The 17,261-nt window shown below is 51.7% G+C and overlaps 8 protein-coding genes across 8 annotated transcripts; 4 read left to right on the top strand and 4 right to left on the bottom strand.

Annotated features, from left to right (window-relative positions):
* Positions 1–35: 35 nt before the first annotated feature.
* On the top strand, positions 36–741 carry BO94DRAFT_538137 (uncharacterized protein). The gene is made up of 4 exons (XM_025612427.1): positions 36–168; positions 242–321; positions 376–423; positions 517–741. The coding sequence occupies exons 1-4, from the start codon at positions 94–96 to the stop codon at positions 626–628; spliced, it is 315 nt and encodes a 104-aa protein (XP_025464458.1). The 5' UTR covers positions 36–93; the 3' UTR covers positions 629–741.
* A 243-nt stretch (positions 742–984) lies between these two features.
* BO94DRAFT_498710 (uncharacterized protein) lies at positions 985–4,737 on the bottom strand. Its single transcript, XM_025609354.1, has 3 exons — positions 4,378–4,737; positions 3,871–4,314; positions 985–3,825 (listed from the first exon to the last, which is right to left on the bottom strand). The coding sequence occupies exons 1-3, from the start codon at positions 4,682–4,684 to the stop codon at positions 1,043–1,045; spliced, it is 3,534 nt and encodes a 1,177-aa protein (XP_025464457.1). The 5' UTR covers positions 4,685–4,737; the 3' UTR covers positions 985–1,042.
* A 410-nt stretch (positions 4,738–5,147) lies between these two features.
* BO94DRAFT_538135 (DUF453 domain protein) lies at positions 5,148–6,461 on the bottom strand (the record flags this gene model as incomplete). Its single annotated transcript, XM_025612426.1, has 1 exon — positions 5,148–6,461. One exon carries the CDS (start codon positions 6,456–6,458, stop codon positions 5,286–5,288), a length of 1,173 nt encoding a protein of 390 aa, XP_025464456.1. The 3' UTR covers positions 5,148–5,285.
* Positions 6,462–6,957: 496 nt separating this feature from the next.
* Positions 6,958–7,639, top strand: BO94DRAFT_538134 (nuclear transport factor 2 family protein; the record flags this gene model as incomplete). Its single annotated transcript, XM_025612425.1, has 1 exon — positions 6,958–7,639. A coding segment is annotated over exon 1 (391 nt), but the record flags the coding sequence as incomplete, so codon positions are not given.
* Positions 7,556–8,806, bottom strand: BO94DRAFT_588602 (FAD-dependent oxidoreductase; the record flags this gene model as incomplete). The annotated part of the gene is made up of 2 exons (XM_025615895.1): positions 7,556–8,242; positions 8,291–8,806. 2 exons carry the CDS (start codon positions 8,804–8,806, stop codon positions 7,556–7,558), a joined length of 1,203 nt encoding a protein of 400 aa, XP_025464454.1.
* A 1,520-nt stretch (positions 8,807–10,326) lies between these two features.
* Positions 10,327–12,329, top strand: BO94DRAFT_559143 (MFS transporter; the record flags this gene model as incomplete). Its single annotated transcript, XM_025614045.1, has 10 exons — positions 10,327–10,465; positions 10,511–10,647; positions 10,698–10,780; positions 10,827–10,924; positions 10,969–11,089; positions 11,132–11,513; positions 11,557–11,687; positions 11,735–12,062; positions 12,110–12,215; positions 12,259–12,329. The coding sequence occupies 10 exons, from the start codon at positions 10,327–10,329 to the stop codon at positions 12,327–12,329; spliced, it is 1,596 nt and encodes a 531-aa protein (XP_025464453.1).
* Positions 12,330–12,413: 84 nt separating this feature from the next.
* BO94DRAFT_195698 (Dabb family protein) lies at positions 12,414–13,210 on the bottom strand. Its single transcript, XM_025606063.1, has 3 exons — positions 12,901–13,210; positions 12,743–12,853; positions 12,414–12,654 (listed from the first exon to the last, which is right to left on the bottom strand). Exons 1-3 carry the CDS (start codon positions 12,961–12,963, stop codon positions 12,499–12,501), a joined length of 330 nt encoding a protein of 109 aa, XP_025464452.1. The 5' UTR covers positions 12,964–13,210; the 3' UTR covers positions 12,414–12,498.
* A 605-nt stretch (positions 13,211–13,815) lies between these two features.
* On the top strand, positions 13,816–17,022 carry BO94DRAFT_588599 (Zn(II)2Cys6 transcription factor; the record flags this gene model as incomplete). Its single annotated transcript, XM_025615894.1, has 5 exons — positions 13,816–14,037; positions 14,083–14,715; positions 14,777–15,030; positions 15,081–15,510; positions 16,819–17,022. 5 exons carry the CDS (start codon positions 13,816–13,818, stop codon positions 17,020–17,022), a joined length of 1,743 nt encoding a protein of 580 aa, XP_025464451.1.
* Positions 17,023–17,261: the final 239 nt, after the last annotated feature.

Here is a 17,261-nt window from a genome sequence, read left to right as displayed (position 1 = left end):
TCCCAACAGACGGACACATCCAAATCAAAACCAAACATTCTCTCTCAATATCCGGACTATTACTCAATCCCAACCTACCTACCTACCTTCAACATGTTCTTCAACAAGTCTATCCTGGCCGCTTCCATGGTCCTCTTCACCTCCGGTGTTGTTGGCCAGCTCATCGATGTACGTAATATCGACTACATCTCCCCTCAGATGATATTTCATCGACACTTACGCAATGTATTGAATTCAACAGATCGAATACGGCTATACTTCCTCTGGAGAAACCTTCACCCAGCAGATCCAATTGAAGGAGTTTACTGAGCTGGACCACCCGTATGTCCCCATCTCCCCTTCCTTTATAGATGAGCTTTTTCTAACGCACAACAGAGGCGACTACACCTACTTCTCCAGCCCCGATGTCTGCGATCTCTACAGGTAAGCATGCATCACCCTTCCTCAAACAACAACAACAACAACAACAACAACAACACCCCTTGTTACCCTCCTATTAACACCAGTACCAAACAGCAACGACATCGACGACGCCGTCTACTCCGACGTTGAAGGCTCCTCCTGGTTTGAAGAGACATACCTCGCCTACGTCTACTGCTACGAGGACTACACGGCCATCAAGGTGTAAATCACCCATCCCTTCTACGACTTTTACATAGAACGGATAGACATGTGTACGACCGACAGAATAAGCGATAAGACGAGATGTTATATAGACAAAGATGAGGGACTATCTGCAATATATATGATTTAATATAGTATTTCAATTTTAAGAATAGATGTATTTACCTGTCGTCTTCCCCCCTTTACCCCCCTCTCGATATAAGAGGGGAATTTCAAAGACTCTTTATGTTTCTTTTTTCTTTCCTTTTTTCTTTTTTCTTTTCATTTTTCTACACAAAAAGGGCAACAAGATAAGAGATAATTCTTGTGTTTGGTATTACGACTAAGATACCTTGTTTTGTTGGATATCATTTACAAGAAAAAATTGATATACATCTCATTCATTACGCATAAAGGGTGAGCTGGGTATGAAAGCTAACTAATCGCGATACGGTTCGGGTTTGCCTATATCGATGCCGAATCGCGGACCGTCCCACCACCCCAGTCCGAAGACAAGTCCATTGAAGTAACCTCGTCGGAGAAGTTCTTTGTCGCTGCACCATTCCGACCCCGGGGGGAGCACGTCGCTCTTGACCATGTCCGAGCCGGCGAGTAAGGTTGCTGCGCCGGCGATACTGCACGGGTTGACGGGGATGACTTCCTTGGTGTGCATGAAGTAGTAGGCGATGACGGTGGAGATGACCATGGCTAGGAGACAACCTTCGATGATGCGGGTGGAGATGGCGCTCTGGACGAGACGGACGCGGTTCGGGTTGACGATGGTGCCGGTGTAGCGGGTGGAGTTGGTGGTGGATGGGATGCGCGAGTTTCCGTTGAGGCTTTGGGCCATGAGGACGCGGTAGAGGTGTTGGGTGGCATTTACGACGGTGTCGTAGTGGGACATGTCGGTGAGGTCGCTGATGGAGAGGGTCTTTTCGTCGTTGAGCATGGCGGAGAAGACGTTGTCGAAGGCTTGGTTGTATTGATTGGTGGCTTCGGGGAGGAAGTCGGTGAAGTATAGGTTGGAGGTGATGTTGGTGGAGAAGAGTTGGCTGCTGGAGGCGTCGGTCGTTACGGATTGAATTTCCAGCCCTGGGAGGGTGAAGGTGCCGGTGGCGTTGACTTGGTCGATTTGCGGGTTGCAGGTGAAGCCGCGCAGGTTGCTGGTCGAGTTGCCGTTGAACACGCCGTAGAAGCCAAGCAGGGAGGGACATTCCCCGAAGGCGAAGCCGGAGAGGTACTGAAAAGAGCCGAAGACAGCCTGGGTTTGATTGGGGTAGTCGGTTTCGACACTCATGGAGACAGTCCCATCGCCGTCCTGGCAGTTCTCGCCGAGCGACATTTCGATGGACCAGGCAGGGAAAAAGTCATCCGGGAGTGTGACATTGTAGATGACATCTGACGGGAGGGCAGTGCAGTTTAGACTGGCACGCAGGGCTGGGAGGCTCAGTTCGAGGACGGTCGGGTCGTCGGTGGTACTGTTCAGGTAGGACTGGTCCTGGACTTTTCCGTGCTTGTCGGTCAGAGAGTCCTCGCTTAGGGTCGGGATAACAAGTTCATCGTAGGTCCAGGCGGGGTAGGACATGTTGACAGCGACGACTAGGGCACCAGTCAACCCCAGGCCGGGATCGCTATCGGTGGAGGAGTGAGGGGTGATGGTGTAGTTAAAGGTATCGGTACGTGCAATGGATGCTGGACTCGTGTTGACCACGTCCTGTGTTGAGTACAACCCACTGACTGCCACGGTAAGGACAGGAGCTAGGAGGACGGTGAACGCCGTGGCGCAGATGGCCCATTGCTGTCGTGCGATAGCAGTGATGAATGAGTATATTGTCACCTCCGACAGGTGGTTCTCCATCAGGCTGCTGGGTGCAGTGACGCCACCGCGGCGGAGTTCGAGGTAGGGCTGGAACAACATGGCGGAGAAATGAATGCAGTCGAAGAAGATGCGGACAATGAGCATCACCAGGGCTGGGAGATAGACCCAGGTGTAGCGAATGTAACCGCTCGAGTCAACGGTTCCGAGTCCATCATGCTGGGCGGACATCTGATAAGCAGTTTCCAGTCCGGCGATGATCAGAAGGGGGAGAAATATGGAAATAGCCCACCACCATAGGGACACCGACATTGGTTGCCACCAGGTCATAGGACCGGAGCTGACCCGCGTACGAGTACCCTCGGTTGCGTGCTGCTCTTCGATACTAAATGTCCGGCCATCATAGTCGGTCACACGAGTGTGGTATTTCCCGTCTGCCAACTCGGCGGTTATGTCTTGAGCGTTTCTGCAACCTGCAAGCCGGTGCGATACATCGGGGCTCCGACTCAGGATAGTTGCTAGACCTGCGATAGTGCCAGGATCTCGAGGTGTGCTGCGAACGGGTCTCCAGACCCAAAGCATTGCAGTCAAAACGACCAAGACGGCCAGGGCAGCCTCCATTATTCGGGCGGAGAGTTCTCGGACAACGACCCTCTGTATATGGGCGGAGTAGGTGCCTTTGAAATCCGCATCTGCAGAAGATAGCAGATATTGCCGCGCGATTTGTGCGGCGATTGCTGTGAAGGCAGGACGGGATACCCTTTCTAAAATCGAGGCATCCAGTAGGTCACTCATTGCATGTGGCGAGGACAGATTCGCGACGACATAGAATCCGCTAGGATAGGTACTGTTGGGATCACTGAAGTTGTATTGATATCCGCGGCCTTCCGTGGTCGAGTCATCCACGTAGGTCAGCGTATCCAGAGTGTCCTCGGCGCCTGCCATGGTGGATACCAGTCCAGTTCCAAGCTCGGCTGGGCGGAGATCTGGAATTGTACGATATGTACTGCTGTTGGAGGGGTGAAGGCTCACCACGCTCTGGTTACCATAAAGCAGTGAGACTGATCCTTGGGTGATATTGTATGTCGGGCTGCAAATGAGCGTTTGAATTTCCGTGAGGTTTTCCGACCAGTGAGCGGCAGCAAAGATCAATTGCTCGTCAGCAGCCGTATCGGCGCAGGTGGCAGAGAAGACGTCCGCATAATACCCTCCTACGCAAGAGGTGCTTCTGATAAAACTGGACAACGGATACTTGGAGCACGATGGCGTGCTCAGCGTCATGTTGAGTTGGAGGTCCTCGCAGCCCTGGGAGGTGCACTCCTGCGTCCAATTCGTGACCGTGCCTACGTCGCATTGCAGATCGGCAGAAAACATATCCACGGTCCCCGAGACGACTGCCTGGCTACCTAGTGAAGTCAGCATATGGTAGCCAAAGGTGGGAGGCGACCTACCGAGTTGGGATTTGGATGTGAATGGCTGAAAGGCATACTTGTCGGTTGATCCCACCGGATATGAAAGGTCAAGCCACCAAGCTCCGGCGACGACCATTGCAGCGGTGCCATCGACCTTGGCACCATCATATCCGGCTGCGTTAAAGCTCGCTTGGGTGTGGAGAGTGGTGGGAACAGCTTCCATGTAGACGCTTTGTAACATAAACAGACCGGTCGAGACGACCGTGACTAGTTTGATCAGGAGAGTGCCTAGAACAGCCAAAGGAACCACCCAGACAGATTGCCTCAGAGCGCGAAACATGACCACCACATTCCAGTCGGATACGTAATCCAGCAACAGGGATTGCGATCCAGGTTTCGGCTCTTGACTCATAGACTTCCATGGCGCAAGTTGTTTCGTTCGATACTCGACCTGTCCCCAGAATCCGGCGACGATTGTAAGGACTGAGACGAGTATCAGACTATCAGTATAGGCTCACCACTGCTTTTGTGTCCGGAAGAACTTACCCGCCGTGGGGCCATACGTCCACAGATAATGATACTTTTCCTGACTCGAGCTCAAGCCATCCTTCCGATTCGATACAGAGTACAGCACTTCGATGACGATGATAAAAATGATGAACAAAACAGCGAATGCAACAAAGGTCATTGAGTGCAGCATCACAGGCACCCACATTTGCCGCCGTACCTCGTGGTTGAGGCCACCGGCCAGCGAATCATCGCTGTGGCTGGACACTGTCCGCACATGCGAAGAAGGCGGTTTCTGGGCGACGCGAGTGAAGGCTTTCGCCTTGGGCATGAAATTGGCGAACATGTTGAGATGGGCAGAGTAGCCACCCTGGGGGTATGTTGTTCATGCAGTCATTATCTGAGATAAAACGAGGCGAGGGCGGTCGCGCCGGCGCCTCAGGTTAAGTAGGCATTCCGACGCACAGCCTCGTCGCGAACAAGAATAATCACTAAAATAATCCCTGCATAGCCTGATCCTGGTGAATTCAGGGCCAAGCCTTATTTGTCTCTCCCTGCCGTTGATCGCCCAATCAACGGCCCAGTCCCGAGCTGGCGTGGGGGCCGGACGGCAAGAGCAGAGCTTGGCGCCTAAGGTTTTATCCAATGTCGGTGCCTCCACGGTATCACATTTGTTGTTCTCGTCTATTCTTGGATGTACCACTATGATTTAGTTACATATACTGATCCTATCTTACTTGGTCAGACAAGTAATACTTACAACTATTCGTGGTTGACATCTGTATCAAACGCATTGTATGGTATGATACCATCTCCATGTCAGCTTACACCCTGTCATGTTCAAATCTCCACCTGTCTAAACCCCAGATAGATTAATCCATCATGTGCTGCACAGTCACATCGTATTCAGTGCTGATCTGGGTCAATGCCACCGAGTCCAACAAATGCTAATCACCCTTCCAAAAAATCCTCCCCTCAAACAACCTCCTGGCTGTCCGAAACACCGTCGCAAACTTCAATATCCCATCCCCATCAAAGGTCGCTCCCACCAGCAAATTCCCACTCGCATGTCCCAGCGTAATCCCCGCCTCGTCGATCATCTTCTCATTAACCTCCCGAGCAACCGTACTGCCCGGCACCCTCGCTGCTGCAGCTATGGCCAGCGCAACCGTTATCGGCACTGCCTTGTGCGGCTGCCCAACAGAAAGGGCCCGCACGAGCAGATCCACCTGATCCGCAGTCTGGCCCTGCTCCGCCGCCCGAGCATTCCTCTCCGGTGCCGACACCAGACAGATCTTGGGCACACTGCCGGGGACCTTTTCCAGTGAATCAGCCAACCCCATCTTCACACCCGCCTGTCGACGAATGGAATCCAGCCGATCAAGTAGCCCCGGATGAGCAGTAATCTCATCCGGCGTGAGATTCCCCTCGACACCTAGATCCTCCGCACGTACGAAAACACACGGATTGGCCACATCGATACAACTCGCCTCAACTCCACCCAACATATCCCTCACATTCCCCGTAGGAAGCAACTTCCCCGTCCTCGACCCCGCCGGATCCACAAAATCCAATTGCACTGGGGCAGCTGTCCCCGCGACTCCATCGATAGCAAAATCCCCCGACGACGCAGCCTCCCCATCAAGAACGGGAAAGCTCGCATGGATGATCTTCCCGGTATTGGTGTTATGAATGCGCACACAGGCAGAGTCCGGGCCAGGAGAAACCAGCCCGTAGTCAACGGCAAACGGACCAACAGCACTGATCATGTTTCCGCAGTTGCTGGAGTAATCCACGTCAGGGGTCTTCACTCCCAGAGAGACAAATGTGTAGTCGATGTCTGCGTCGGGGTGGGTGGGTTTACCCACGACGCAGATCTTGGATAGACTGGAGATTCCGCCGCCAAGGCCATCAAGTTGGCGGCCGTAGGGGTCGGGGCTCCCGATGACGCCGCGGAAGATGGGGTCCCATTTGCTGCGCTCTGCGGGGAGGTCGTCTTGCTTGAAGAAGACGGCGCGGGATGTTCCGCCGCGGTAGTAGGCTGCTGGGAGTTGATGTTGTTTGAAGAGGGAGTGTGACCCTGATGAGAGGTGTCGGAGTTGGCGGAACTGGCGGGACATGATGGGTTGAAGGGGTGAAAAGATGGAGATGAATTAAGGTGTGTTGAAATATTGGACGGGACGGAACCGCTCCGATGGATCCTCGGATAGCTCCGATGCCACTTGACTCTGAGTCCGTATGTCTCACATCTACGGAGCACCTAACTTGAGAAGGATTACCATGTCGGATATAAGCTTTTAGCCGATTCACATTTCACACAGCAATACCACATCACTTACCCCCAGATCCCGGAACATCCCCCAGCATCAAAGTTTATTTATTTATGGTAGCGTCTCAGCCACCTAGATAACCATGATTGATGATCAGCCAAACACCAAATTACTACATAGTGGCTAGAATAGTACAATCCCACCATACTGCACACTTAGTATTCTCAAAATGCACCCGTGAATGACTGAATAGCCCACGTGCCCCGCTTCTAGTTAGTAGTACCCCTCAACCCACCTCGGGAAATATTTCCATCCTCCCCCTCCTTTCCTCTCTTCTTCCCCTCACCATCACCGCCTCAACTTCACTTCAAAGCTTCCCCAAACCCACCAGAATCCAAAATCCAAAACCAAAACCAAAAATGCCCACCCCCACAGTGACATACACCTCCCTCTCAACAACAACAAAAACCTACTTCCACAGCATCGACACCCACGACCTTTCCACCACCATCTCCCTCTTCTCCCCAACCGCCACATTCACCATCACCACCTCCCGCACCACCTTCACCAGACAGAGCGAAATCCACTCCATGCTATCAGATTTCATCTCGCGCAGCAAAACAATGGAACATCGTGTTCTGAACATGGTTGTGGACGAGCGCGAAAGGAAAGTCGCTACCCAGCAACGGTATACAGGAGAGATGAAGGACGGGGACATTTTGGATATGATCAATTGTAATTTTTTTGAGTTTGATGAGGAGGGGAGGATTGTGGAGGTCAGGGTTTGGATGGATGGGGTGGGGCCTTTGAGATGAGTATTTAGTGTTGGTTTGGTGGGTTGGTAGGTAGATGAGAGGTTTATGGTGGTGAAGGGGAGGGATTATGGGATGGTATTTGGCTAGCTAGCTAGCTAAGTATTGTACAATGCTTAAAGGGATTGATTTGGTTCAATGCTGGGCGTCTGGGTTGATCATAGCTAGCATCTGCGCTGCTCCGTCTTCCGTGTACATCATGTCTTCCATGTTGATCGAGTCGAGGATCTTTTCTCGTCCTCGGGGTCGCATTTCCGCTTCGTAGGCAACAATAGCGCGCTCTATAGCAGCTGCATCGCTATCTCCTTTTTGTGTCTCGGCCATGATGGAATCGAATAACACCAGCGCGTCAAACATGGCCATGTTAACGCCCTCCCCATTTGGCGTGGCCAGATGTGCAGCATCGCCAAGTAGTGTCACACCCGGAACATGTTTCCAACTCTCACTTCCCTCGAGGAAAATATCTGGATCAAGTCGGTTCAGTGTCCATGGACGCCACGGCCACTCGGCCGCCTCGACGAATGCACGCAGATGCGGTGCCCAATTGGCGTAGAATTCCAGAACGGCAGTTCGTGCTTTCTCCGGGTCGGTTATGTCGGCGTCGCCGCCAGGACGAGTGAACGTTGAAGGTACCCTGAGACCCATGTAGACGCGATAAGAACGATCGGACATCTGCTGAATGCAGAGGACGGTGTCCTTGCCCGTGGCGACGGAGTTACCCGCGCCGATCATCTCTTGTGCTGCGGCGTATTGTGGATTACCTGGGGATATGCGGCCTTCGATGAACATTTTGCCCGAGTATTGGGGACTTGCGGGGGTGATCTGGATGGCGTTAGTCTATTGAAGTTGAGTTGGAGCGAGGGGTTGTACCACTGGGCGGACCTTACTCCCTGCGCCGTCGGCGCCGACAATGAGTCGGAATCCGGTTTCTGTTGAACCATCGGCGAAGCGCAGTAGCCAGTCTGCTGCGCTTAGTTGCTGATTGTTGTTGGCGCGATCAATCGAATGGAGGGCTTTGTCCCAGCGGATGCGATGCGCGGGAAGTGAATTCAGGAGCAACTGTCGCAGCTGTAGACGGTCGATCTCGGGGGCATCGTGACCCTCACCAATGGTCGTGCGGAGGTCGCCTTTGCAGGTTTGTATGGTTATTGTCGTTGCGTCTCGACGTGCGAGCTTCTCGAACTCTTTGGTTAGGCCTGCGCGACGGAGGGCTTTTTGGCCCGTTTCGCTGTGTATGTCGAGGGTACCGCCTTGGAAGAGTGATGACCCTTCTGACGAGGCATCACGTTCAAATACGACATAGTCAATACCAGCAGTTTCAAGGAGACGTGCAAATGTTAGGCCGCATGGCCCGCCGCCGACAATGGCAATGGGTGCGGGTTTCATGGTGGTGACGGTGCGGACCGGAGAGGGAGAACGTGGATAAAGAGAGCCCAATGGGGAGAAGAATTTTTGGAGGCTTTTATGCTGGGTAAAGAAGCGAAACATATAGTTTGATGAGAAGTATTGTTGGAATGATATGAAAGGAGGCAATGGGATTTTGCAACCTCTTATACCTGGTTTCGGGTGGTAGTAAAACCCGAGATGGCCAACGACGGGTGGCACCGAGCGTTACAAAGTCCCGAAGAACCTAAACAACAAGTTCCTCCAACAACCCTCTAAAATGGGCCGATAGTCTGGAGCTTGTCGGGAATTGGAGATAAAAAGTTCTATATCTCACCAGGTACTTAGAGCCCGCAGAAAGCCCCAGGTTCAAGAACCTCGTATGCAGTTGTGTATTTCACGCGACAACAGCATCTTGGAGCGATGATCTCTACTGCAGCTCTTCACTTATATCACTTCGAGACCAAGGATATCATTGATTCCGCCACTTGGAATAGTTTTCCCAAGGTGAAGGGGGGTTTGTAGTCCGGTCGAAGACCTCGCCGCAATGTCCCGAAGCTTCAAGGCACGGTATTCAGACCTGTGTCTGTGTCGCTCGATGCTTGTTGAGTTATAAGCCCGACCTGGTCAACGACACCTCAGAAAGGAATGTATTGTGAAGTGCTTCGTAAAGAGACAGGAGCCATCGAAATCATAGCGATGTGGTTAATGGTCCCAACAATTTGATCTGCACTCATCTCTCGTATGGGTTAGCCAATGGACGATAGATTTGCCAATACAGGAAGCAGGGTATATGAAACCTAGTAGTCCGCGGTGAGTTGCAAAGGCGTAGAGACATTTCGAAGATCTTGCTTCATTTGACTTTTTACCCCAGAGGGAACAAGAAGTGGGGATAGCTCTGCGTGACGTTTGCCATGTGGAGGTGGAGCACGGCCAGGACTAGGGCCATGGGAGAGATACTTAAAACAATATAAAATCCTCGAAGATCCAATGGTAGGGGCGTAGAATGGTGAGTCGCAAGGCAGAATGTCATCGGGGTAAGTTACCTATTGCTTCTGTCCTGGCTATCGATATGACGCTCCGTTATCGGGGGTCCCATGATTTGCCGATACTCCACCAGACGAGGTATTCAGGCGTCCAGGCACATATCCTTCCTTTATTGACCCAGAATCAGCCTCATCATCCAGTCTCCATTCTGTCATCATAAAGTATTGAGGAACAAAAAGTTGAACAAGTGCGTCGGCCGAGACATATCAACTTATCGCAGATCGCGCTAGCGGGGTAACGGCTAGCGGAATCCTCTGCAGTGATGGTGTTATCAGAATGATTATCCCCAGATTGTCCCTCACTGGCCAAGATGGTATTTGGTGATGACTCATATCATTGGTGCAGGTGGTGATAAGGCACCCAGCGTAGTGCAGCCTGATAAGCACGCGATGTCGTCCTCCTCGATCTCCTTCCTTCTCCCATACCACCCAATGCTTGTCATTTGGTCACATTGTCACTGATTCTCTTGAAGCATCATGCCTGTCAACGAAACTACCCAGTTACTAACGAGACCTCAGGATGAACAATCCTCTGATGGACAATCCTCCGATCACGGAGATGACAGTATAGAAAGCAGTGGCCGAATAAGACTGGCCATATTCATTGCTTACCTAGGTATTCCTATATCTTGTAAGAGTAACTAGCTGCTAATAATATCAGGTGCCTTTCTAGCAAGCTCGGATGAATCTCTCGTCATTGCCACCTACGATATCATCGCCTCCGAGTTCCACGAGTTATCAAAGGGTTCATGGCTGGTTACAGGATATAACCTAGGCTATTGCATTTCGTTACCGGTGGTGAGCAATTCTTCTGGGTACAGGTATCAGCGACACGCTGACACACTCAGTATGGCACTCTTGCAGATACTTGCGGCCGCAAAACATCCATGCTTTTGGGATACCTCTTATTTGCACTTGGGTGTCTGATTTGGTGTGAAGCCCACTTACTGGTCACAGGAATATGCTAACTCCAACAGCTCCACCAGCGATTCCATGACTCAATTGATAGCTGGGAGAGTCATCAGTGGTGCTGGTTCTTCGGGCATGGTTGTCATGATATCCATTCTGATCACAGGTGCGACAACTTCGTCTGTCTCTATGGAATGCTAACCTGTGTAGATTTGGCCGCTCCGAGCGACGTCGCATTGCTGCGCAGCTACACCAACGTGGTGAACATGATCGGACGGGGCGTGGGAGCTCCTTTGGGGAGTTTGATGGTGAACTCGCTGGGCTGGAGATGGTACGACACCCCCTCGAGTTCTATGCACTGCTAATGGAATAGGGCGTTCGCCGGTCGGCTACCTCTCATCCTGCTGTGTCTGCTTCTGTCCCGGGTTCAGTTCCCCATGAATCGCAAAGAATCCTCTACCACAGTCGCCGAAACTTCCAATATTGAGAAGGTCAAACGTCTGGATTATTTTGGCATTGCCAATTTTGCGGCTGCTGTTGTCACCCTACTGCTAGCTTTGACCGCAGCCGGGACGGTGGACGCAAAGACATCCACTGTCTACGCGTTGCTAGGAGTGTGTGCAATGGCCACAGTCGTTTTCGCCTACCATGAGTGCCTCTGGGCGACGAAGCCGCTGGTTCCTCTACGATTGATCACCCAGGGTATTGGGCAGTATTGGCTGGTGCAAGTGATATTATTCAGCGGACGGAATGGGGTAAGCAAATTCCCTATGGCACAAAGCCATACTGACAAGACAGGTCATTGCCACAATCACACAATACATGACGCAGGTTAAAAAGATGCCCGAGGAGAGGGCGACATTCTTCCTTGTTCTGTGTACCATGGCTCTGGCGGGAGGTTCGATCATCTCGGGGTTCTCAATCAAACGGTGAGTGTCGCCCCCCATTTGCAATGGCGCCCGCACTAATTTATTAGAACCAAACGTTACAAGAAGATGAGTATCATCTCTGGCGTGGTCAGCATCATCTCATCTACCCTGCTTTTCTTCTCCTGGCACTTTGATCGCCCCGTCTGGGAGTCCCTCCTCGTCATACCCATGAGCACGCCCATCGGCATCATCATCTCGGGCGAGTTCATCGGTATGACGACTCGAGCACCTCAGGAAGATCTCGCTGCCTGCGTCGGGGCATACTATCTCAGTCAGCAGTTGGGGATCATCCTCGGCGCGTCTATCGCCCCGTTACTCGTTCGGACTGGGTTCATGCATGATATGGCAGGACGCTTCGGGGGGGAGACCCAAGAGGTGTTTACCCAATGTCGATGTGGCCAGTATTGTGCTAATGTTGATAGATTGTCCGCCACATTCTCAGCGACTCCAAATACATTGACACCCTGCCGGCGGGTATGCAGGAAGTCGTCCGATCGAGTCTGCAGTACGGATATCAGTTTATTCCTGGTAAGTGCAGTTCCAAGCCAATGTGATGCAGCTGACGAAGCAGTGTTTGCTACGGTGACTGCGGCGGTGTGCTTGCCAAGCTGGATTCTGACGCGCGAGGAGCGTGTGGATTGATTGTATGCCGGAATATAATATATGAGCATGAAGTGGGTGGGCCACCAGGAGGAATCCAGTTATAGCGTCATTAAAAGTTGATTTCCTGAACCTTTGCTGCATCGTCGCTGCATCATATATATATACATATCATCAATACTCATCAATGCATACCACCCCTTAAGGGGGATTAAAACACCCCCTCGGTGAAATCCACTACCTGGGACTTCTCGATCAATCCGTCCAGGGTCTTGACGAATCCCAGATGGGCGGGATCCTTGGTGAGATAATAGTCACGGTCCTCATTGGACTCGAACTCCATGACGAACACATGGGTGATGCTATTCTATAGCACAGATTAGCCTTTGCCGCACCCCTGGAACGGGGGTTGAATCCTCCACCCAATCAGTATTCCGACGCCAGGATCAACATACATGCATTCCTTCGGGCGAATCCTGCTTTCCTGCCTTGAACGACTTGACGTAGGGCTGTTGGGTGGTGGGATGCAGACAGTTGTCTTTTAAAGAGCTGAAGTGGGCGCATGTCTGTCTGGTCAGCACTGCTGGGAATGCGATGACGTCATGGGACTCACCTCCTGGACTTTGTCGGGGGAAGTGGATGACTTGAATTGGAACTGAACGATATGGGTGATCATTTTGGATTAGAGTTTTGGGGGAATCTTCGATACTTTGGTGGTCGATTATTGGTTGGTTGAGGGATTGTTGGGAGGTGAAGGGAGAGGATAATGTGGTGGTGATGAGTGATGGAATGAATGAGAGAGAGAAGTGGCGTGGCGGGCGGGGATTGGATCAGTCAGCCATGATTTGTCAACCTTTGCATCTGGCGGTAGAAGCCAGGGATTAATTCTCCTGCACTCCTGCAGTGATTCCGGTAACTTCAACCGACGGTGATCCATTGATTCACTGCATCGGACAATTAATCCACCGTCTGGTCGAGTTCCGTCTTTGTCTCATCTCATCCTGTCCTGTCCACGCGGCATCGGGGACCATGCATCATCCGTGGTCGGGGACTATTTGTTAGTTTGTTAGTTTGCACCCGCTCGGCCTCGGGATCCCCACCACTGCAGCGTTGGATGGTCGCCGACAATCAATTGTGGCTCAATCTTCGATTATTCTCTGAACTCTGGAGATTACGAGTGAAGCCCGACCACCTGCATCGGGAACCAATCTGGACCAGCTGCAGCCACCATGTCCATCCCAAGACCCTGGGTTGGTTCCGGATCCGCAGTCTCGGGACTCTGGCAGTCGGGGATCACCTCTTTAAATCTCCCCACCTGCAGATGGCTTTGTTCGGGAAACCACGCTGGTCGCCGTCTGCTATCCACATCCCCATTCCATGGATGCCAATTGTCAAGACCCCAGATCATCAGGCATGCCGTGGTCCCCGACCGGGGATCTTGGCTTGCCTTCAGCCTCGATGAGGTCAGATCCATACTTGTACAAATATCCTCCACGCCCGTTACACGGTTATCCTCCAAATCATCACCATGGCCGACCAGAAACCATCCCCTGTTGCATGTGTGCCTTGCCGTCGTCGCCATCTCAAATGCGACGCTCGCATGCCGGTGTGCACCCGTTGCCACAACACCAACAACGACTGTCGTTATGTTCGTTCCCGTCGCGGCCTGCGGAATCGATCCAGCCCGGATCCGGGCGACCTGGATCTCCCCGATTTTACCAGCTGGCTGAATGGGTCTCTTGACATTGATGTACGCTCCTCTTCCACTGGCATTCATGCATGCTAACTAAATCAGCCAGAGCTCCTCGACCTGCCCGATCTCGACGTCAGTGTCGACATCCACTCCGATTCCATCCCATCGCCACCAGAGTTCATCTCAGCAGTCGCAGACTCGGAGCCTCTGGCTCACGATGCCATGATCCAGCTGTACTACCACCACTTCCACCGCTCGCATCCCATCTTGCTGCCCCGGCGAAGTCTCGCGTCGCCTCTCTGTCAGCAGATCCCAGCCTACATTCCGCACATCATGCGCTACATTGGCAGCCACTACTATCCCCACCCAGGATTCAGTGACTCGTTTCACACATCTGCCTACACGGTCTTGTCGGCTCCCAATGACGGGTACAAAGTTCAGGGCCTGCTACTCCTAGCCATCATCGAGCACGCCTCCGGAGGGGAAGAGAAGGCACGGAAGCTCCTCCATGAAGCTATCCAGCTGGCGTGCCGCCTTGGGATGAACAGCACCTCTTTTGCGCGAGCCCACTCCTGCGGTAGCCCTATCCTTGAGGAAAGCTGGCGACGGACATACTGGGAGCTCGTCGTGGTAGAGGGGATCATTTCGGCTCTAAGCGGGGCCATCCTGCCCAGCCAGAAATGGATCAACAACGAAATGCAGCTCCCGTGTGATGAAAATGCCTACAATGCCGAGGTGAGCCTCCTGCTACCTTTCTATCCATACAAGCTAACCCCGTCAACAAATCCTCCAACAGCCTCCCAGCCTATCCACCCTCCCCGACCCCGACATGCACCACATCTCTTCCTTCACCCACCGTATCCTAGCAATCCAGAACCTCCGCGCTGTCCTGCAAATCACGCAATGCCTCGACCCCGATACCGAATTCCGAACCGAAACCCTGGATGCCCGTCTTGCCACCTCTCTCATGCGACTCCCTTCTTCCCTTCCAGACCACGATGCCTCCACTGTCGACGAAATGGCTTTTCAAACATTAATGATAACTTATCTGTATGTCACTTTGACCCCAAGCACAGCCTCAATCTAACAAATCCAACCAGAAGCCTAATCTATCTCCACCACCCCCACTCCACAATCCGTCTCTCAGCCTACCACGCCACCACCATCAACTCAACATCATCGATACTCCCACCAACCTCAACCTCAACCTCAACCTCCTGCACCCGTGTTCACGCCAGCCCAATCTCCTGCGCCAACACCCACATCACCCAACGAACGCCAAATACAAATACACATAACCAAAAGCTCCTCCGCGCTGCAGACCTCCTCTCCAACCTCGCCACCCTCCCCAGCTCCGTCATCTCCCGCACCCCATTCTTCACCTGCGGGTTAGCCATCGCTGTTGTGGTGCACGTTGCTGCGTTGGTGGGACGTAATTCCCCACTATCGTTAAAGAACCACAACACGACCGAATCGCGGGATAGAGAGCGAGCGAAAGAAGACTCCCTCAAAGCGAGGATCGAGCTGGGAGTAGGTGCATTGCAAGTCTTGGGGAGAGTATGGCCGCTTGCGAGACAGGTGAGGGGGGAAATGGTGGAGATGTATCGGTGTCGATAGTACCTACCTATCCTACCCTCTTTTATCGGGTGAGGGTGGAGAATATTATATAGATACTCGCTGATCTCACGATCGGTTGCTCTTACTTATGATAGACTATGAATTACATGACATGACATGACGTTGATGACAATCCAATTCTTGCTCATCTCCTTCAAATGAATTCCCACGTACTCTACCCCCTATCTAGCCATGACCCTCCTACCCATCAACCAACTAAACCTTCCATCTTACAAAACCGAATCTCAAGAAACTCCCCCTCCCAACCACCACCTCAATAACAAATAGAGCCCCCCACCTCGTCGCCTCCCATCACCCATCCTCTATCCAACCCCACCCTACCCACACTACCCTCAAGGCGATCTACACCTACATGCATTTCTCTGCCGACCAACCTGATCACTTCAAATCAATACCAGAGTCTTCCCATCTTCACTACATGATATCATATATCGGATCAGACCACGGACCCGTACTGCTCGCTCCCTGACTACTTCCCGCCTCAGTTCTAGGTTCTATACCCTACTCTTTTCTTCTAGATTTCTTTTTATTTTCTCTTGGGTAGGGAATGGATTATTGGCGTTCAGGTTTCTCGGGATAGTATTTAAAATAGTTCGGATATTGTACACTGGCTATTAGTATTTAGATATAGAATGCTATCTAACCAAGACATTGTTTAGAAGGAGTTGGATGGAGTGTTGTAGGTAGGATTGGTAAGTCATATGTATCTAATTAATGATGTTAATTCATTCTTTATCTTCAGTTGTAATATAATCCTTGCGTGTGTCCTTTATCCATAGTCGTCATCATATCCATCCGGATTTAGATCCATATCCACATCAACTCTCAAACACCCCACTCACCATCCACATAACCCCCAATGACAACAACATAAACCGCGGGAAACTTTGAGTCTCATATCTGGCCCCGAGAAAGACACAGTAGTAGTCCTTGCGCGTGTGCCTGATCTAAACCAACCATCCACCAACCCACCCCCCATCGCCACAATCCCCAATCACCACATATGATGTAAACCATGAAAAGCTATCCCTTCTCAATTTCCCTCCTTCCACGGACATAACCAGAACTGGTATTTGCGTATGTGACTTTACTAGACCACCACACATACTACCCAGAGTAAGGAATCAAAGACGTGAGGTACGTCTCTTTTTCCATTACTTTCTTCTTTCTTCGACTCTCAAATCGATAATAACAACCCAGTATAACCAACTCACGAGCCAAGAACAGCCCGCAGCCGCAGCACATACACGCCGAGTTGGCGTCATCGGTTATAAAACTCTTCGCTTTCTTCCCTTTGTCTTCGTGATATTTGCGACCTTTGCTTCTTCGTCCTTGGGGAATGTCATCCCGCAGATCGAGTACCCGGATGGATCTCTTGTTCTTGGTTTATTTCCCACGACCTGAGTGTTCGGGACCATGTGGCATGTAGCAGAGTACCCTTCTCTCTGGGGACGAATGAAGGAACAAGGGCCGTTGTATGGTACCTTGTTTACGTCATGTCATGTTGATGACATTGTGTCTGAGGACACGACGGTCAAGTATATATCATATAGATAAATAATACTTGGCTGTGTGATTCGGGTGCCATTGGCACAATTTAGGTCCACAGCCAGTGCAATTGACCCCATAGAGCGATCACGCAG

The sequence above is a fragment of the Aspergillus sclerotioniger genome (genome assembly GCF_003184525.1).
Source record: "Aspergillus sclerotioniger CBS 115572 chromosome Unknown BO94scaffold_26, whole genome shotgun sequence".
Lineage (NCBI taxonomy): Eukaryota > Fungi > Ascomycota > Eurotiomycetes > Eurotiales > Aspergillaceae > Aspergillus > Aspergillus sclerotioniger.
The sequence above is the reverse complement of the archived record's forward strand: the minus strand, read 5'-3'. Positions and strand labels throughout refer to the sequence as shown.